Source organism: Podarcis filfolensis (genome assembly GCF_964270895.1).
Source record: "Podarcis filfolensis genome assembly, chromosome: 4".
Taxonomy (NCBI): domain Eukaryota; kingdom Metazoa; phylum Chordata; class Lepidosauria; order Squamata; family Lacertidae; genus Podarcis; species Podarcis filfolensis.
This window is the reverse complement of record NC_139607.1, coordinates 94120584-94142473: the sequence shown is the minus strand read 5'-3', so window position 1 is coordinate 94142473 and position 21890 is coordinate 94120584. Positions and strand designations below refer to the sequence as shown.

The 21890-nt window shown below is 47.0% G+C and overlaps 1 protein-coding gene across 14 annotated transcripts in view; it reads right to left on the bottom strand.

Moving 5' to 3' along the window:
* The window catches only part of TENM4 (teneurin transmembrane protein 4), a 645582-nt gene that overhangs the window by 221779 nt on the left and 401913 nt on the right, over positions 1-21890 (bottom strand). For all 14 annotated transcript variants that reach the window (XM_083609383.1, XM_083609392.1, XM_083609393.1 and 11 more), the window contains one exon: positions 4482-4734. In XM_083609383.1, the coding sequence (XP_083465509.1) occupies positions 4482-4734 (253 nt within the window). The remainder of the gene's footprint in view (positions 1-4481; positions 4735-21890) is intronic.

Genomic DNA, 21890 nt, shown 5'->3' with positions numbered 1-21890 from the left:
AGTGTTGCATGTGTGCCTTTGAGCAAAGGTAAGAACACTCTACAGGAGGGAAGGTCTTAGTCGCCTTCCCTGTTCCTGAGAGGCACCCCACAGCTCAAATCCACAAAACGGTGCAGTTACTGAACTCCTAGTGGCAGCTAGACTGATGAGTTGCTGCATTTTGCAACCCTCACTGTGTCTTCAGGGGAGTAAGATCACCTTTGAAGGTGACCTGGAAACTACAACTACAGTGATACCTCTTGTTGTGAATGGGATCCGTTCCGGAGGCCCGTTCACAACCTGAAAAGAGTGCAACCTGAAATGCCATATCTGCACAGGTGCTTGGCGCGATTTGGTGCTTGTGCACATGCGCAAAGCATGATTTAGCGCTTCTATGCATGCGTGAGAGGCGAAACCCGGAAGTAACCCTTTCTGGTACTTCCGGGACGCAACCTGAAAAGATGTAACCTGAAACATCAGTAACATGAGGTATGACAGTAATCCAGAATGCGGCAGCTAGATGGGTGACTGGGAGCGGCCGCTGAGACCACATAACACCGGTCTTGACAGACCTACATTGACTCCCAGCACATTTCTGAGCGCAATTCAAAGTGTTGGTGCTGACCTTTAAAGCCCTAAACAGCCTCTGCCCAGTATACCTAAAATAGTGTCTCTACCCATTGTGGTCTCTACCCAGAGAGCCAGTGTGGTGTAGTGGTTAAGAGCAGTGGACTCGTAATCTGGTGAACTGGGTTCGCTTCCCCGGTCCTCCACATGCAGCTGCTGGGTGACCTTGGGCCAGTCACACTTCTCTGAAATCTCTCAGCCTCACCCACTTCACAGAGTGTTTGTTGTGGGGGAGGAAGGGAAAAGGAGATTGTTAGCCGCTTTGAGACTCCTTCGGGTAGTGATAAAGCGGGATATCAAATCCAAACTCTTCTACCCCCATCGTTCAGCCCGGACACTGAGATCCAGCTCTGAGGGCCTTCTGGCGGTTCCCTCACTGCGAGAAGTGAAGCTACAGGGAACCAGGCAGAGGGGCTTCTCGGTAGTGGCTCCTGCCCCATGGAATGCCCTCCCATCAGATGTCAAAGGAATAAACAACTATCTGACTTTTAGAAGACATCTGAAGGCAGCCCTCTTTAGGGAAGTTTTTTAATGACTGATATCTTAATGTATTTTTAATCCCCTGTTGGAAGCCACCCAGAGTGCCTGGGAGACCCAGCCAGATAGGCGGGGTATATATTATTATATATGCCCATTGTGACAGAGACTGATAATCCAAGAAATGTGAGACGCCCGACAGTAGTTTGGTCAGGCAGCAGTTTCAGCACCACGGACAGTTCCAATGAGACAATTTGCTTCAAGGAAAGGCTGGAACTACCGTATTTTTTGCTCTATAAGACTCATTTTTTCCCTCCTAAAAAGTAAGGGGAAATGTGTGTGCATCTTATGGAGCGAATGCAGGCTGCGCAGCTATCCCAGAAGCCAGAACAGCAAGAGGGATCGCTGCTTTCGCTGCGCAGCGATCCCTCTTGCTGTTCTGGCTTCTGAGATTCAGAATATTTTTTTTCTTGTTTTCCTCCTCCAAAAACTAGGTGCGTCTTGTGATCTGGTGCGTCTTATAGAGCGAAAAATACGGTAATTTCCTGCTGAATCGGTCCAAGTTCCCTGGCATCTCCAGTTGAGAAGATCAGGCAGCATAAGAAGGTAAGAGCATTCTGCCTGTGAGGAGCCTGAAAGCAGGACTGAGCAAAAAATGCACTGTCACCTGCTTTTCCCAGCAGCTAGTATTCAGAGTCGAACTCCAACAATGGAGGCAGAACACAGCCAATGTGGTTAGTAGCCATGTCTAGCCTTGTCCCCCCATGCATTGGTCTAGTCTTATTTTAAAGCCATCCAAGCTGGTGGCCAAGACTGCTTCTTGTGGCAGAGAGTTCCACAGTTTACCTATCAGCTTCACGAAGAAGCAATTTCTTTTGTCTGTCTCGAATCTTCCAGCACTCAGCTCCATTTGGTATAGATGGGTTTTTAGTGTTCTAGCATAAGAAAAGCCCCAGTCTAAGATCGTGGAAAGCTACTGCCGGTCAGAGCAGACAATACTGGATTAGATGGACAAATAGCCTGATCTGATAGATGGCAGTATTGTAATGCTCAGTGGCAAAAGTGGTGGTGGGGGGTGGGCAGGAAAGAAGTCAGAAACCCTTAAGTCAACATGCCAGGGCCCCCAAATTAGATCCGATTAGACTCTGGGTACATTTGCAGCAGTTTCTGACAACCTGTGGTTGACAACACTTTTAAAAGTGATGGGAGTTTCTCAGGAGCAATAAAGACTCACCTGTAACATGCAATTATCCAAAGACAGAAGGCAAGGAAAGAGATGTTGCGAAGGAACTCGGGGAAGTGGAGGGAGAGACTAATGGGGAAGGATGCTAATTGATTGATGTGGTGCTTTGTATGGTTCCAGACTTGCTGGAGCAATATTTTAGGCAGCGGAAAATGCATCCTATGACATCTCCCCCATTATGTCTTAACAAGATCAAGTTCTCCTGCGCGGTAGACTACAATTATACTCGCTGCGATCGGCACAGCTAGGAGGCTAAATCTTTTCAATATATTGACTGATTCCAGTTTCTTAAATAGGATATTGATTTATTCCGCTTCGGGGGGACGAAGCTATACAAAAGAATGCACGCACACGTAAGCCCATTTTGAATTTATGTTTCTCATTCCCGTTTTAAATGGGGGAAATAGCCTTACAAGCTACGGTTAATGCCGATGATATTTCCAAACTGTGGAAGACGACTGCGAGGCAATTTCCTCTTTCTCTTCGTCCAAGTGAAAATGCGTCAGGAATAAGCTATGAAGATACTACTACCATTAAAAAAAAAGGAAACGAAAGCTAAACTAAGTCCCCACTGAAAGTAAGGAAGAGCCATAACTTAGTGGCAGACGATGTGCTCTGCATGAAAAAGTCCCATGAAAGACCTACATTGGATCCCAGTACGTTTCCAAGCACAATTCAAAGTGTTGGTGCTGACCTTGAAAGCCCTAAACAGCCTAGGTCCTGTATACCTGAAGGAGCGTCTCCACCCCCATCGTTCTGCCTGGACACTGAGGTCCAGCTCTGAGGGCCTTCTGGCAGTTCCCTCACTGTGAGAAGTGAGGTTACAGGGAACCAGGCAGAGGGCCTTCTCGGTAGTGGCGCCTGCCCTGTGGAACGCCCTCCCACCAGATGTCAAGGAAACAAACAACTATCTGACTTTTAGAAGACACCTGAAGGTAGCCCTGTTTAGGGAAGTTTTTAATGTTTGATGTTTTATCGTGTTTTTAATATTATGTTGGAAGCTGCCTAGAGTGGATGGGGTATAAATATTATATTATTATTATTATTATTATTATTATTATTATTATTATTATTATTGCAGTCATACCTTGTGTTACGTTTTCTTCATGATACATTCTTTCAGGTTGCGTCCTGCGGCGACCCGGAAGTACTGGAAAGGGTTACTTCCGGGTTTCGCCGCTCGCGCATGCGCAGACACGCAAAATGACATCACACGCATGTGCAGAAGCAGCGAATTGCAACCCGTGGGTGCACAGACGCGCCGCTGTGGGTTGCGTTCTGCTCATGTTGTGAATGGGCCTCCGGAACGGATCCCATTCGCAACCAGAGGTACCACTGTATTATTATACTAGAGAAGCTGGAAAATTGCTGCCACTCCGAACAAACAATGCTGCACTATTCTATTGACTGATTGATTCCAAACAGTTATACTCTGCCCCAGTGCTATTTTTCTAGAAAAAGAAGTGCTGGAACTCACTGCAAATACCTCGATGGCATGAAGTGACCACTGCCTTATCGAAGCTTCCCAGGACACCTTCCTGCAGAGCAGAGGAGCGACTCGGCGCTCAGTAGAGCAAGCCAAACTAAAATGAAGTCAATCCGTCACTGGTGAGAAGATGGGAGGGAGCAGGCAGATTGCTCTACCTACCCACCCCCTTCTCTCAACAAGAGGGACAGCAGCAGATGAGAGAGATGTTTGCATTCGGCACCCCGGCAAAAACGAAATTCTGCGCCAAGCAGAATGCAAATGTTATGCTCGGAACGTGCCATGCAAAGGAAATCCATCTGCAAATATTGATCTGTTTAGCATAGATTGTATTCATTGCCGCTGATTCACACCTGAGAGAGCCACTGCTGGCCCTGGGCTAAGCGGAAAAAAGGGTCCAACTTAGGGCAACGTCGATTCAAAAGTTCAGCTTCAGAAGGACAGAGAAACAGGCCTCATACTGTCAGGACAGCTGGAGGTGTCGCTATAAAACATATCTATGGATAGAGATAATGAACATACATGCGCAAAGCCCAAATCCCCATTCATTTCTCTGGCGCATCACCAGGTGCCCTAGACATAACTTCCAGCCTTTTCTCTACATTCATGAGGACTAGATGCCTGGCACAAACAGAGCATCTTACACCACTCCAGCCGAACAGGACTTACCTGGTCTCGAGGGGGATGTTACTGTTCAGCAGCCAGTTGTCCTGAGCGTGTGTGGACTCTTGCGTCCCAGCTTGCTGCTCTCCAGAAAGGGAGTGGTCCGTCGGAGCAGGGCTAGGATTGCTTCGCGGGGTGAAGTTCCCTCGATTCAGAGAGTTGATGGAGGCCGCGTGATGTTGGTTTGGCGTGTGAGCGTGGGAAAGTGGAGGTGGCGGGGTTCGGAGCCTGGAGTGGTTCTGAAGACTCGGCGGATGATCTACAGGGAAAACAGAAACACCCCACTGGTGAGTTTTGAGAACCATTTACTTTCAGACATCTCTATCCTACTTTTCTTCCATCGTGGTATCTAATGCGTCAGGCACCGGGTTCTCTGGTGGCCCCCTACAGGTGAGGTGATACCTTTCCAGCAAATCCTTTTGGTAAAAGTGTATGCAAGCTCATTTTCATATTGTTGCATTTCTAAATAAAACACATGCATTCCTATTATCATCTTATACCCTATATTCCAGCAGTACCCAATAGGTTTTTGTAGCTCCTTGAGGCAATTTGCCAGTTTGATTTCACAGTATTTTTTTAATGCACCCCAAACAACTTGTTTTTTTTTAAAAAAATTACCGTATTGGCCCGAATAGAAGCCACACTTTTTTTCCAAGTTCCGATCGTGAAAAGTTAAAGTGCGGTTTATATTCATGACCTTATGCCACTGGCAAAGCGGTGCAGCTCCCCCCCCCCCCCCGCCAGAGCAGCCTGGGAGTGTGAGGCAATGACGCCCATCCTGTCCACAGCTCCCAAGCCGCCAAATTTTAAAGGTGTGGCTTATTCGCAGGTGCGTCTTATATTCGGGCCAAGATGGTATTGAAAGCTTTTTAGTTCAATTTATTAATTGTGCACAGGAATATCACTGTTTGGATTTGTGCACAGGAATATCATCTACTTTGAAACTAATGTGTGCATACAGTCTAAGGAAAGGAGATTGATGGCCACAAATGAGATGCAGAAGTTTCCCAAGTCTTTGCACTCTCAAACTCACCCGTATTTTGGGTGGTCGGGGAGGCAAAAAGACAGAAGGGAAGATTGCGCCAATTAAATTTGGAAAGAAGCAGTCAGGTTTCTTTTAGCTCAACCAAGCTAAAGCATCATTTGGTTCTACTTGGCAATTTGACGCAGGTATAACGGTTGTGTTGCCTGCTACAGCAGTCTATCTGCTTCCACTATGTTATGCTTACAATATTCATAAACAAACCAAGTGTGATACAGACACTGTAAGTCTCTGCTGCTCTGTCTCATGCAAAGCAAGCTACCTCACTTCTGACATCGCCCCTGGCTCCCAGATATATATTGTCATAATCGTATTTCCTGCGAAGTTCCTCGTTTACTGGCTGACTCTTCCTACTAGCCGCAACCCAGGTTAGACTCTGCTTCTATAAAGCTGCTAGGTAAATTCCTATTTTACAACCTCGTGATGCGGTTGCTATTACTGACAATGACTTTTGAATTAAGGAAGGCGGAAAGTGTCGCTTCTGTTCTCTGTTTACATAGTTTCTCCAATTTCTTCCCTAAATGCAAAGCAGCAAATTTCTCCAGCTCCTGCCAGTGTGATTTCCCCCCGAAGGGATTTATAAGGTACATTCCTTTCCAGATCGCCATTTACTATTCCACACATACCCCCTCATCCTGAGCCCTAGAGCCTTTCGACTATATTCATGCACACTTATGTCATGTTTCAGCATTGCAATCGTAATATACCTTGACTGGGATTAAAAAAGGGATTTCTAAAGCTTTTCTCTTTTTCTCGCTCTTTTCAAGTTCTCAAATCGGAGCCCTTAACTAAACAACCTGTGAAATCTGAGTGCCGCAAAGCACCGCAGGAAAGCAACGCTTTCGGAGAATATCTGTACCATGACACACCTTTTAGACTGACAAATTTATTACTGTGTATGTCTCTGTGGACCAAAGTCCAGGAAAGCTCTCTCGCAATAAATGTTCCAGTCTTTCATGTGTCTCAAGACTCCCTCTGTTGTTTCAGTTGCGAGACGCTAACACGGCTACCTCTCTGAAGATTACCACCTATATAAGGTTTGCATTTTTCCAAGGAATGCATGAACTATTTTGCTGGATCAGACCGAGACTTGTCTAAATTCTGCATCCACAAAGGGCCGGCCAGATGGATATGGGAAGCTCACAGCCAGGGCTTGTAGGTAACAGCTGTTCTACAGGACTTCCCCCAATGCATCCTATATAATGCCATTGAACATGGAAGTTTCATTTATGCATGTTTTAATAGTTGATGTTTTTATCCTTAAATCGCTTCTAGATGTCACGTAGGAAGAAATTCGTGAATGGGGCTAACTAAATGAAATTGTTAGGGTCTAGTATGAAGACTCTCTCTGAACAGAGGTTAACAGTGGTTAATTTAGAACTGCAGGAGCTCACCATGACAGTCCCCAAAGAGAGACAAAAAACACAGACATTGTTTTATAGACAGTGGTAAACAGCATAATGACCACTGTATTAGGTTCTGTGTCACTGCAATCCCATGTGCCTTTTCTTCAGAGTAAACTCGGTAGCACTTACTTTTGACTGCATAGATTCAAGTTGTAAAACACAGTGGTTCCCCACCCCCAAAAGGAAATGCAACATTTAGCTTTCAATGGAAACATGCAAGGAAGTGCAAACTGCCAGCAAGAAGCAGTACAACCCATCAAAGAAAGGGAAAGACGTACCTAGCCTCTGCCCAATTCTTTCCCTCATCTTCTGACTCCCTCCATGCTAATCTGTCACAAAGAAACTTGAAAGCCTAATTATCACCTCATTCACTTGCCAGAGCAAGGAAACCCTTTCAGTTACCAAGCTGCAAAGAAAATCCTATTTCTGCTTTGCAAAATAAAATAAAATGGGGGGGGGGCAGAGATTGGAGCTGAGCTCCACTGTATTCCCCCCCCCCCCCCCGCACTACACCGCTGCCTCTGAACATGAAGTTTCCACTGAGCTGTCAGAGCTAACACTTGCTGATAAAATCTGCATCAGTTTGTTAAATTCTTCCTTAAAGTCACCTGAGTGATGAAGTCCTTGCCACATCTAGGTAAAGGTAAAGGGACCCCTGACCATTAGGTCCAGTCGTGACTGACTCGGGGTTGCGGTGCTCATCTCACTTTATTGGCTGAGGGAGCCGGCATACAGCTTCCGGGTCATGTGGCCAGCATGACTAAGCCGCTTCTAGCGAACCAGAGCAGCGCACAGAAATGCCATTTACCTTCCTGCTGGAGTGGTATCTATTTATCTACTTGCACTTCGACGTGCTTTTGAACTGCTAGGTGGGCAGGAGCAGGGACTGAGCAACGGGAGCTCACCCCGTTGCAGGGATTCGAACCGCCGACCTTCTGATCAGCAAGTCCTAGGCTCTGTGGTTTAACCCACAGCACCACCCGCGTCCCTTTGCCACATCTAGTGGCAGTGAATTGCACAAGTTTATTCAGATTTCACAAAATATACTTTGCAAGACCCAAATGGCAATTCCTGAAGTCACTATGAGTTAGCAGTAATATTAGGGAAAACGGTTCTTGTAACAACACAGGTACTGTTGCTGGTTAAGATTGCAACGACAGCCTCCTTCGCACAAACACAGCGGAGTTGGCCTTACTACTTCACCTTCAGTGAAGCAGCTTAGTCGTCTCCTCTGTCTGAGCGTGTGGGTTGGAGGAGATCGAGACGCTTTAAAAATGCAAATCAGTGATATTACCTCAAACCCCTCCTGAGGAGGTAACTGAATAACTGATTAAAGAGCATAATTCTCTCTCGCACACACACGCTTATCTTTTCCAATCCTGAGCAATGATTATAGCATAATGAAATACACATTTCTGCAGTAAGAAAATAACATTTGTGCTGCATTAGCTCTCCCGATGTTCCCCTCCGAAACGGCACTCTTCAGAGTTATATAGGAAATCAGATTAACAACCTACTTATGCTTCCATTAAAGTAATGAATCAACACGGGGAGGTTACTTTTTTATGTCAGCCAACTACTTCCCGTCCCTTATTTTTACAACTACAAATAATTACACAGAGCAGCTAGCACAACCTTTAGGGGCTTTTTCTGGAGAGGCTGAGTCTCCTGCGTATTTTCGACGGAGATTTCAAATCTGGGAAATATCACAGTTGCGGTGCATGGGGGAACGAAAATAGAACGCCCAAGTTTTCCCTCGCCCCCCCCCCCATGAACATGCTGTGATATATGCTACACATACTCCCTGCGAGACATGCGGCCAGGAAAACAATAATTTATTTATTTGTATTCACAAGACGCCTGATAAAATACATTCTCGAGGTGTTGAATTAAAACTTACGCCTGAAAGTCAGTAGAAAAATAGCTCCACTGTGGAGCTGCAAACAGGTCATTACCAAGTTTCCCGTAAGTGAGACTTTGGGCGTTTCCAAGAGACCTGTTTGCGGTGCATCCGTCCTGGTTTGCAGAGAGATTAGGCGACGTTGGCTCTTCAAAGAGCACTCATTATGCTCTGTTTGTGGGGAGGTTAGCTGATCTTTCCTTGTCACTTTCCTTATCGCAAAAAGTCCTTTCGGGGAAGTGTTTTTCGTGCACAACCATGTATAATGGTGCAACCCAAATTTGCCAATACGGTTGTACTTTGGAAGTCGAACGGAATCTGTTCCGGAAGTCTGTTCAACTTCCAAAATGTTTGGAAACCAAAGCGTGGCTTCTGATTGGCTGCAGGAAGTTCCTGCAGCCAATCGGAAGCCACAGAAGCCCCATCAGACGTTTGGCTTCCAAAGAACGTCCACAAACCGGAACACTCACTTTGCAGCGTTTGGGAGTCAAAACGTCTGAGTACCAAGGCATTTGGAATCAAAGGTATGACTTGATTTGAATGATTTGAATCCCACCTGAAAATAGGGACACTCTAGAACAGAGCTTTCCAAACTGTGTGTCAAGACACAGTTAGTGTGTCAGCTGCATTGTGTAGGTGTGTCACAGAAACACTCCCCACACTCCTCTGGGGCTGGATAGGGGTCAGTTCAACCTCTGGTTTGCTTGTAAAACTGAATTAAGGTAAAGGGACCCCTGACCATTAGGTCCAGTCATGACCGACTCTGGGGTTGCGGCGCTCATCTAGCTTTATTGGCCAAGGGAGCCGGTGTTCAGCTTCCAGGTCATATGGCCAGCATGACTAAGCTGCTTCTGGCGAACCAGAGCAGTGCACGGAAATGCTGTTTACCTTCCCGCCGGAACGGTACCTATTGATCTACTTGCACTTTGACGTGCTTTCGAACTGCTAGGTGGGCAGGAGCCGGGACCGAACAACAGGAGCTCACCCCGTCGCAGGAATTCGAACCGCCAACCTTCTGATCGGCAAGTCCTAGGTTCTGTGGTTTAACCCACAGCACCACCCGCGTCCCAATTACTGTGTTGCAAAAGGATGCATGTCTAAAAAATGTGTCGCCAACATGAAAAGTTTGGAAAGCTCTGCTGTAGAAAGTGCCTTTTTTCCGAGAATGGGCTAGATGGCCAAAACTTTGGGTCACCTGTTGGAGAAAGAAAAGGAAACAGCTGCATTGGCCATTGTAGAAACAAACAGCTTGTTGCACCGCGTTGAAGCATTCCTCACTTGCCCCAGCCCCACTCTGACCCTGCAACGTCTGTGCTTTGCTTTTGGATTGGATTCTGCACAGGAACAGCTGGAGGCGAAGTCAGGAGAGGGCGGGCATTCTAACCTAGTGTTTTGGGGTGGCATTAGCCGTCTTTTTGTTTCTCTGTTCATCATTCGCCATCAATTCTTTTTACCCTTTAGAGAGAGAGAGAAGGAAAGAAAAGGCATGGGGGGACTTTTCAGCCCATACAAGTTGGAACAAAGCCATTTTTGTTCAAAGCTCTCCAAACGGCAACATAAACTAGGGACAATTTCTGTCCGGCGGCTGCAGCTTTGACACCCAGCCTGTCAAAATAATTTATAGCTTGCTCTCTCCTGCCCCAGCCACCGCTTCTTCACAAAGACCCACTGATTCCCCCCGCTGCCCCTCCCAGGCTGGGAAACCATGGATGCACTTAAGTGTAAAATTTCTTTGCACAGGTGGAAAACCTTCTCTGCTTTGGCTACTCATGTTTTGGAAGCGATGGTTGCTGTGAGCTTTTAGCATCTTGAAGGCATTCCCTGAATCGTGGCCGGCAAGTGTGTGTGTGTGGGAAATGCACACCCAGAGCAGCACATCGAGGCCACTAAAACAGAGACAGACACATAGTCCTTGCTTTTAGGCCTTACAGTCTAAAAAGACATGACAGAAAAGGAAAAAGGGTGTGGGAGGGAGAAGGGGGGAAATCAAACTCGTGTGTAAGTTCTTAGTTATCTAAAAGATAAAGGTAAAGGACCCCTTTTTGAATTATGGTCTGGAGGAGACTCTTGAGAGTCCCATGGACTGCAAGATGATCAAACCTATCCATTCTGAAGGAAATCAGCCCTGAGTGCTCACTGGAAGGACAGATCCTGAAGCTGAGGCTCCAAGACTTTGGCCACCTCATGAGAAGAGAAGACTCCCTGGAAAAGACCCTGATGTTGGGGAAGATGGAGGGCACAAGGAGAAGGGGACGACAGAGGATGAGATGGTTGGATAGTGTTCTCAAAGCTACCAGCATGAGTTTGACTAAACTACAGGAGGCAGTGGAAGACAGAAGTGCCTGGCGTGCTCTGGTCCAGGGGGTCACGAAGAGTCAGACACGACTAAACAACTAAACAACAACAACAAAGGACCCCTGGATGGTTAAGTTCAGTCATAGGTGACTATGGGGTTGCAGTGCTCATCTCACTTTCAGGCTGAGGGAGCCAGCGTTTGTCCACAGACAGCTTTCTGGGTCATGTGGCCAGCAGGACTAAACTGCTTCTGGTGCACAGAGGACCATGATGAGTGTCAGAGGGCACGGAAACACTGTTTATCTTCCCACTGCAGTGGTACCTATTTGTCTACTTGCACTGGTGAGCTTTCAAATTGCTAGGTTGGAAGGAGCTGGGACAGAGCAACAGGAGGTCACCCCGTCATGGGGATTCAAACCACCGACATTCTGATCAGAGGCATAGGAAGGTCAGGTGGTACTTGGTGTGGAAAATTTATTGTCACACCCCGCCCCCCACATTGATTTTTTTATAGGAAGGCCCCAGTCCTGCAGAGTGCTACTGGTCACAGGGCCTGGCTCCTGCACACACTCCTGACAACTGGACACAGTATTTCGGGTTTAGTCAGACCAAGGCAGAATAGAGCGGACTATGACTTCCCTCGATTGGGGACTAGACTTCTGCTGATGCAGCCTAGAACAGCATTAGCTTTTTTTTTAATGAAAAATTGAAATTTCTAACCATTTCAGGCTGGGGTCTCTCCTGCACCTGAGACACCAGAGATTTAACCTCAGACTTTCATCATGCAAGAGAAATACTCTGCCAGGCACCAGGCAGCGTTGAGATTCCTGCATTGAAGCGGGTTGGACTAGATGAGCCTTTAGGGTCCCTTCCAACTTTACAGTTCTATGATTCTAAGATTTCATGACCCCACTAGAATCCTCTGCCGCAGGAGAGCCCTGCATCCCTATGAATCTCAAAGAAAGGGCATGAACAAATTTTTTTAAATTCCAAATATGTAAGCATCTTCCTTCCCTGCCAACCCTCGGAAAAACTGGTGATGTTCCTTTACTACCTGCTCCTGGTACCAAACGGTACCAAACAAAGGGGGGGGGGGAATGACAAGAAATTGGTATAATTCCACAGCAGAGCATAAAGATATATTTTCTGTAACTCAAGGTGCACATTTCCATTTCTCCCTCTCTCTTTCTCTCTTTATAGAGAGAGCGAAAACCGCGTTCTGAAGCGGTCTCCTTCATAAAAGCCTATAAATTAAACAATAGAGCGAATAACTGACTGGAAGGTTTTATTGGCCCTAATGTAATACACGCAATTCAGCCGGCTTTTGGGGGTGGGGGCGGAGAGAGAGAGAGACGGGCTCAAAATTTCATTTCGAAAGGAAAGGGGTACAACAACATAATAAAAATGAATTAAATTAATAAGGATTGGAATCCGGCACACCTTGGGAAGCCTGCATTTCAAGGCGAGGGCAGAATTGTTGCTGACAGAACCCAAATTAGTTTTACGCCGGCTTTAACCCAGAGAGGTCCTAAATAACTTCAGGCGTCAGCCACAACACCAGGCTGGCTTGGCCTGAGAACGCCATTGGATGAAGCTCTGGTGAGGGGGGAAGGGAAGCACAAGCGCCCCCATGCTCTGATGCATGCGCGGCTCCACTACTTTGGAAGCAGAACTTTTGACTTCGCCCTCTCTCGGGATTATGGGAGGATTATAGCTCAGAGGCGGAGTGTAGAGGTTCAGTCCCTGACATTTCCATGTAGAGCTCAGAGAGGGGCCCTCAGCTCTTCCCGAAACCCTGGAGCAGGCATAGGCAAACCCCGGCCCTCCAAATGTTTTGGAACTACAATTCCCACAATCCCTAGCTAACAGGACCAGTGGTCAGGGATGAAAGAATAGAATAGAACTTATTATTTATACCCCGCCCATCTGGCTGGGTTTCCCCAGCCACTCTGGGCAGCTTCCAACAAAGTATTAAAATACCAGTAAAGGGGCCCCTGACCATTAAGTCCAGTCGTGGCCGACTCTGGGGTTGCGGCGCTCATCTCGCTTTACTGGCCGAGGGAGCCGGCATACAGCTTCCGGGTCATGTGGCCAGCATGACTAAGCCGCTTCTGGAGAATCAGAGCAGCACACAGAAACGCTGTTTACCTTCCTGTCGGAGCGGTACCTATTGATCTACTTGCACTTTGACGTGCTTTCGAACTGCTAGGTTGGCAGGAGTATTAAAATACAGTGGTCTGTTAAACATTAAAAGCTTCCCTAAAGAGGGCTGCCTTCAGATGTCTTCTAAAAGTCTGGTAGTTGTTCTTCTCTTTGACATCTGGTGGGAGGGCATTCCACAGGGCAGGCACCACTACCGAGAAGGCCCTCCACCTGGTTCCCTGTAACTTGGCTTCTCGCAGTGAGGGAACCGCCAGAAGGCCCTTGGCGCTGGACCTCAGTGTCTGGGTTGAACGATGGGGGTGGAGACGCTCCTTCAGGTATACAGGACCACCCCCATCGTTCTGCCCGGACACCGAGGTCCAGCTCCCAGGGCCTTCTGGCACTTCCCTCCCTGTGAGAAGTGAGGTTACAGGGAACTAGACAGAGGGCCTTTTCGGTGGTGACGCCCGCCCTGTGGAACTCCCTCCCTTCAGATGTGAAGGAAATAAGCAGCTATCCTATTTTTAAAAGACATCTGAAGGCAGCTCTGTTCAGGGAAGCTTTTAATGTTTAGTAGGTTATTGTATTTTAATATTCCGTTGGAAGCCGCCCAGAGTGGCTGGGGAAACTCAGCCAGATGGGCTGGGTATAATTAATAATAATAATAATAATAATAATAATAATAATAATACAATATGCATGTGTGCTTGGGCCCAGGGTCTTTTGCCTCACCACCCCCACTACTGACTCCCTGTTGCACCTTAGCTTCAAAAAATAAAAATAAAAAAATGACCCTGGATTCATTGAAAAAAATCTGGTAACCATAGTTTATTGTATAATCACCCCACCCTTTAGGCAACTGGTTCCAGGAACACAGATGGAGAAGCAAATCCCAGGCATTGTGGCTTAATTGCTCCGCATCTAGTAAAAGGACCATATAGGTATTTCAACTCTTTTGTGGAGTGACATTTTCAGAATAATCTGTTCTATAGCCACAGGAGCACTGACCTTTCAGGAGAAGCAAGAGATGCATTTTCTATTATCTGGCGACTTTCACCCTACAATATCAAGCAGGCGGAGCCGGCCACGGTGAAGACGTTAGACGAAAAGAGGCATCCATATCGCGTGCCTGTTTGCTCTGAGGTGAGGCCTGTACATTTCAAGAATGGCCTGTTCCTTCCAAGGAAGCAGGGAGACGGCCACAGCAACAAGGCAGCTTATAAGCTGGAAGTCTCTGAGAAGCGTCACGAGAGCTTTCCAATAGTCATTGGAAGGGAAGTGTCAACTGGAGGCAACAGAACTCGTCCCACTCACCTGCGCACATACCTGAACACACCCTGGCTGGATGTACCTGTGCTTTGGAAAGTAAGAGAACTCCAGGAAACCCATAAGCTGGAAGCCAGCACCTCTTGGCAAACATTGCAAGTGTTGTTCAGGGTTAGGTTACCTCCAAACGTAAAGGATTCCTATAATCTTCCTGACTACAATGCCTCAAGCACTGCCTCTTTTCCTATGAACCTACTTAGTCCCTGAGATAATCTTCTGAGGCCCTCCTCTGTGCGCCTTCTCCTCAAGAGGTCCAGAGGGTGGCAACACGAGAACAGGGCCTTCTCTGTAGTGGCTCCCCATCTGTGAAATGCTCTCCCCAGGGAAGTTCACCTGGAGCCTTCATTATACACCTTTAAAGATAAAGGTAAAGGGACCCCTGACCATTAGGTCCAGTCGTGGCCGACTCTGGGGTTGCGGCGCTCATCTCGCTTTATTGGCCGAGGGAGCCGGCGTACAGCTTTCGGGTCATGTGGCCAGCATGACTAAGCCGCTTCTGGCAAACCAGAGCAGCACACGGAAACGCCGTTTACCTTCCCGCCGGAGTGGTACCTATTTATCTACTTGCACTTTGACATGCTTTCAAACTGCTAGGTTGGCAGGAGCAGGGACCGAGCAACAGGAGCTCATCCCGTCTCGGGGATTTGAACCGCCGACCTTCTGATTGGCAAGTCCTAGGCTCTGTGGTTTAACCCACAGCTCCACCCGCATCCCATTATACACCTTTAGGTGCCGGGTAAAAACATTCCTTTTAAACCAGGCCATCGGTTGATCTTATTGACATCTAACACCCTTTTAGAAAGTGGCTTTTTGGGGGGGTGGTTTATTGGGTTACTGCTTTTGGTTTGATTTTATATGTTGTGGTCTTGTTGTGATCCGCCATGAGACCTTCGGGTACAGAGTGGTGTATAAATTGAATAAATAATACAGAATTATAATGACCAATAGCCACTGATAAACCTAGCCTGCGCTATCAATATTCTGACCTCTTACCCACTTCCATAAAGGAACTTCCAGCTTCTCTTCTCCCCCTGCCAGCCCCCCAAAATCTTCTCCAGAGGGTCCCCCAACCCTCTAGAGCAGCCTTTCTCAACCTGTGGGTCCCCAGATGTTGTTGAACTACAACTCCCATCACCACTAGCTAGCAAGGCCAGAGTTTAGGGATGATGGGAGTTGTAGTCCAACAGCATCTGGGGACCCACAGGTTGAGAACCGCTGTTCTAGAGCATATCTTGAGGGTGCACCGAGGGGGACAGAGGAGGAAGGAGAGGCCCCATGCATGAGTGGATGATGGCCACTCACTATCGTGGATTTCACTCAGATTACAGAGACTAACGAAAGGTAAAATTTAAATTCTTATAGCAAAACGCTCCCATGTTCCCTCTTCTGGCTGTACATATCGGACACATTAACCCCACATGTCATAGAATCATAGAATCATAGAGTTGGAAGAGACCACAAGGGCCATCAAGTCCAACCCCCTGCCAAGCAGGAAACACCATCAAAGCAGTCCTGACGTATGGTTGTCAAGCCTCTGCTTAAAGACCTCCAAAGAAGGAGACTCCACCACACTCCTTGGCAGCAAATTCCTCTGTCGAACAGCTCTTACTGTCAGGAAGTTCTTCCTAATGTTTAGGTGGAATCTTCTTTCTTGTAGTTTGGATCCATTGCTCCGTGTCCGCTTCTCTGGAGCAGCAGAAAACAACCTTTCTCCCTCCTCTATGTGACATCCTTTTATATATTTGAACATGGCTATCATATCACCCCTTAACCTCCTCTTCTCCAGGCTAAACATGCCCAGCTCCCTTAGCCGTTCCTCATAAGGCATCGTTTCCAGGCCTTTGACCATTTTGGTTGCCCTCCTCTGGACACGTTCCAGTTTGTCAGTGTCCTTCTTGAACTGTGGTGCCCAGAACTGGACACAGTACTCCAGGTGAGGTCTGACCAGAGCAGAATACAGTGGCACTATTACTTCCCTTGATCTAGATGCTATACTCCTATTGATGCAGCCCAGAATTGCATTGGCTTTTTTAGCTGCCGCGTCACACTGTTGGCTCATGTCAAGTTTGTGGTCAACCAAGACTCCTAGATCCTTTTCACATGTACTGCTCTCAAGCCAGGTGTCACCCATCTTGTATTTGTGCCTCTCATTTTTTTGCCCAAGTGCAATACTTTACATTTCTCCCTGTTAAAATTCATCTTGTTTGTTTTGTTTTGTCCTCAGGGACAGTACCATCATCGCATAGCTTCGGCAAATAAAGTCCTTCAAAGCATTCATAGAATCACAGAATTGTAGGAGTTGCAAGGGACCACGAGGGTCATCTAGTCCCACCCCCTCCAACGCAGGAATCTTTTTGCCCAACGTCGGATTCGAACCCACAACCCTAAGATAAAGAGTTTCGTGCTCTACAGACGGAGCTATCTCTGGTACCTTCCATCCACAAAGCTCTAAAACTGCCACCATCACTATTATCAGAGCCAACTGACGAAGCCGAAACGTTTTGCCGTAGGAATTTAAAAATCCTGTTTCGTTAGCCGCTGCGGTAATTGCGGTTGTGGTGATTAAGTGCATCCTATCAGGATCTAGAACAAACTTGTCTGAAGTGCACTCTCTGTCTGTCTCTCTCTCAATGCAATCAGTGTAGGGCAACTTTTATGAAACAAACAGTCTGGGATTCAGAGCTATTTAATCAAACGCAGTAGTCATAGCCTCATCTCCTGCTATAAAACGCTGCTTCTAATTTCTGCTGCCAACGTTGCCCCCACGAAGCGGTGGGGGGCAAGTTTGGCATTCTGAATGACTGCAAAGGAACAGCTGAAAAACATTGCAGCGCCTACATATCTTTGTACCTGGCAACCCAAGGATATTAAAGAACTCTAGAACTGGAAACAATATCCAAGAGGGATTACACCTTTGAGTACACATCATAAACCTGCTACATTTTCCCCCCCTTAAGTGCAAAGTAAACTTTTCATTAGATTTCTTATTTTCGTTTTCCTGCAGAAAGAAAATTAAAAATTTCTGCTGCCTACACGGCCCTGCGCATTCAGGTTTTTTTCTTCCCTCTTTTAAAATAATATTATGTTCGCCAGGCAGCGAAGCCTTACGATATATTTATACCTCCATATAAAAATGCTTAAGGTGCAATCAATCCTATGCGCGCTTCCTCCTGAGTAACTCTCACTGAACTCGACGCGGCTTATTTCTGAAAAGGATTGCAGCATCACTCTCATGCATGTTTACATTACTATCGTCTTCCGGTAACTGGGAGCGCAGCCCTAAACTGCTCTACCTAGGAGGAAGCTCCATTGAGTTCATTGGGGCTTCCTCCAAAATAAGCAAGGTTAGCAGTGCAGCCTAACTCCTTAATACACATCAGTCTGTCAGGTATTGAAACACACGTCAATTGCTTGAAATTCTCCAGGTGCGTTTTGCTACTGGCAAAGGTCCAATGTGAGAGCCAGTGTGGTGTAGTGGTTAAGAGCGGTGGACTCGTAATCTGGGGGACCGGGTTCGCGTCTCCGCTCCTCCACATGCAGCTGCTGGGTGACCTTGGGCCAGTCACACTTCTTTGAAGTCTCTCAGCCCCACTCACTTTACAGGGTGTTTGTTGTGGGGAAAAGGAGAATGTTAGCCGCTTTGAGACTCCTTCGGGTAGTGATAAAGCGGGATATCAAATCCAAACTCTTCTTCAATAGCAACTACTGTACGTGCAGATTTCTGAGTGACAGTTTGGCAACCACAGTTTAAAAGCCTCTGCCCTAGCCCACAGTTCAGAGCTTTCTGAACTTTTCAAGTTGGCGACACACCTTTTGAACATGGATCATTTCGCAACACGGGAATTCAGGTTTGCACCATTTCACGACACAGTAAGTCAGTTTTACAGTGGTACCTCGGGTTAAGTACTTAATTCGTTCCGGAGGTCCGTACTTAACCTGAAACTGTTCTTAACCTGAAGCACCACTTTAGCTAATGGGGCCTCCTGCTGCTGCTGCGCTGCCGGAGCACAATTTCTGTTCTCATCCTGAAGCAAAGTTCTTAACCTGAAGCACTATTTCTGAGTTAGCAGAGTCTGTAACCTGAAGCGTATGTCCTTTTATTTAAAAGACATTTATTTATTTATTTATTTATTTATTTATTTATTTATTTATTTTACTTATTTTACTTATTTTATTTTATTTATTTATTTAAAATGCATCTCTGGGTTATTTGTGGGACATAGGAATTCGTTCACCCCCCCCCCAAATATAGTCCGGCCCCCCACAAGGTCTGAGGCACAGCAGACCGGCCCCCTGCTGAAAAAGTTTGCTGACCCCTGCACTAACATGTTGTGACACACAGTTTGGAAAGCTCTGCCAATGCTATTTCCATTCCCACTGTGAGTGTTTCTCCTCCTTGCAAACTTCTTGCCAGCGAATTGTTGCAAGAGCAAGCTACAATCAACCAGTGTACCTGAGATCATATAACTGCAGCACTGGAAGATACCCCAAAGGTCATCTGCTGTGGCGACTGTAACCTAGGTTTAAGGTGCCATTTGACAATTAGCTAACACTGGTCAGTGGTGAGCAGGGTCGCGTAGGGATTAAAGGGCGGGGGGCGATTTGAACAAGGAAGAGCACACATCTCCTGTGTTGAGCGATTGCCGGTGATGTCACACCCATAACTTCTCCTATCTTGTGCGAAGCGGTTATGTAGCGGTACACACCTTCCATTGTACTGCTCTATCGCACTGAACTGTCTTAATTTAATTGCATTAGAGTCTATTAGAATGCTTAAGAGATAAGGGAAAAATCCATAGCATCTCTCTCCCTCTCGCCTAAACAATCTGATTATAAAAGTGGCAAGGTAGTCAAAATACATTAGGCCAAACAAACATACACTGCAGATGGCCTTTCTCTCTCCCCCGCCCATTGTCCCTCTGCCATTGACTTACTCGGGGGGTGGGGGTGGAGAATACTGCTAATTACACTGAGTTGCATTGATTCCACCACCACCCCAATCTCCCCCAATAGGATGGATTACCGTGTCCTCCCAGACTCTTAAATGTTTAAGGTTAGAATAAAACCGCCGCCTGATAACGGCTGAAGAGTCACCTTTACGGAGAGGTGAAACTGTCAAGCTCAGCAGCGCCACTTTCCTCCTTCTTAGGTTCTGCTTTCCAAACAAGCTTCCAAATGGGACGGGAAGCTCAACCAAAGGAAGCACAGAGATGCAACTGAGCGAGACCCCAATGCACTCGGCTAGGAAACACAGGAGGAGCAAAATGGCAGATCCATCTCCTTCCGAGCTTCTGCTCTGGCAAGAGTCAGCAGACCATCCCATTCCCATATAACACCGGTCCTGAAAGACCTACATTGGCTCCCAGTACGTTTCCGAGCACAATTCAAAGTGTTGGTGCTGACCTTGAAAGCCCTAAACGGCCTCAGCCCAGTATACCTGAAGGAGCGTCTCCACCCCCATCGTTCAGCCCGGACACTGAGGTCCAGCGCCGAGGGCCTTCTGGCAGTTCCCTCACTGCGAGAAGCCAAAGTTACAGGGAACCAAGGAGGGCCTTCTTGGTAGTGGCACCCGCCCTGTGGAACACCCTCCCATCAGATGTCAAAGAGAAAAACAACTACCAGACTTTTGGAAGAGATCTGAAGGCAGCCCTGTTTAGGGAAGTTTTTAATGTTTAATAGGTTTTTGTATTTTAGTGTTTTGTTGGAAGCCACCCAGAGTGGCTGGAGAAACCCAGTCAGATGGGTGGGGTATAAATAATATATTATTATTATTATTATTATTATTATTATTATTATTATTATTATTATTATTTTCTGCGTACACCTGGGGAAATTAAAGGACAGTTCCACCCACTGGAGCCAAAGGCAGGAAGAGACACAGCCACTGGGATCACTTAACTTTCAGCTCCCACCCAGCTGCCTCTCGCAGTCGCAGAAAACTAGGGAACGGTCTTCTGCTACGTCTTCTGCTATTTGCTCATCTGTTCCAGTGCCATCTTCTTAGAACGGCTTCAGCTCTTTGGGGTCTCCGGCAGAGTATTTTACATACTTCCTGATCCCTTTGCAAAACAGAAATGCTGGAGGCTGACCCATCAGAAGAACTTAAAGAAGCAAAGTCACTTGATCCAGGGACAGTCCACATACATAGCAGAAACTCCAGTGGGTGCAGAATGCCGCGGCGAGACTCCTTACGGGGTCCTCGCTGTGGGATCACATTCACCTGGTGCTATACCAGCTGCACTGGCTCCCGGTGGAGTACAGGATCAGGTTCAAGGTGCTGGTTTTAATCTTTAAAGCCCTATACGGCCTAGGACCCTCGTACCTACAGGACCGCCTCTCCTGGTATGTCCCACGGAGGACCTTACAGTCTTCAAACAGAAACATCTTGGAGATCCCAGGCCACAGGGAGGTTAGGCTGGCCTCAACCAGAGCCAGGGCTTTTTTGGCTGTGGCCCCGACCTGGTGGAACGCTCTGTCACAAGAGACTAGGGCCCTGCGGGACTTGACATCTTTCCACAGGGCCTGCAAAACCGAGCTGTTCCACCAGGCCTTTGGCCAAGGCACAGCCTTTGGTAATCCTCACAGAACTCTGGCCCAATGGTTGCCATTAATTTGATTTTGAACTGATTTTAGAATGAATTGATTTTAGAATGCTGTATTACTTTACTGTTGTTAGCCGCCCTGAGCCCGGCTTCGGCTGGGGAGGGTGGGATATAAATAAAATTTTATTTATTATTATTATTATACATATTGGCCAATTCTGACCCCTTTTTCTTCATGGTGACGCCTCCTGCTCAGGCTGCATAGGGAAAAAAAGCATTTTGGTTCCGGAAATTCATTCCGATTGTGCAGGTAAAATATAGCAGATAGGATTCTACAGGATGGGGTATTAGTTTGCAGAAACGGTCCAGATCCAATGATCCCCAGATGGTGGAGATGTCAGGCACCATCCTGGGCATCTTGACTTGGTCGCAAGTGGTAAAAAGCCAGGTGCAAAATGCGCCTGGCGCCTGGCTAATTTCGAACTCAGCGGCTATGCTCCCCCTACGCAGCTGGGAGGCAACAAAGCTTCTGAGTATCAGCTGCTAAAAACTGCAATAGGGGAGAGTGCTCCTGCTCACAGGTTTTCCACAGGCATCTGGGGGGGGCACTGTTAAAAGAGGATGTTGGGTGACATGGAACATTGGCCCGGTCCAGTAGGATCTCTTATTATAGCAACACCCTGGAGGTCCCGGGCCCTAAGGAAGTTAGATTAGCCTCAACCAGAGCCAGGGCCTTCTCAACACTGGCTCCGGCCTGGTGGA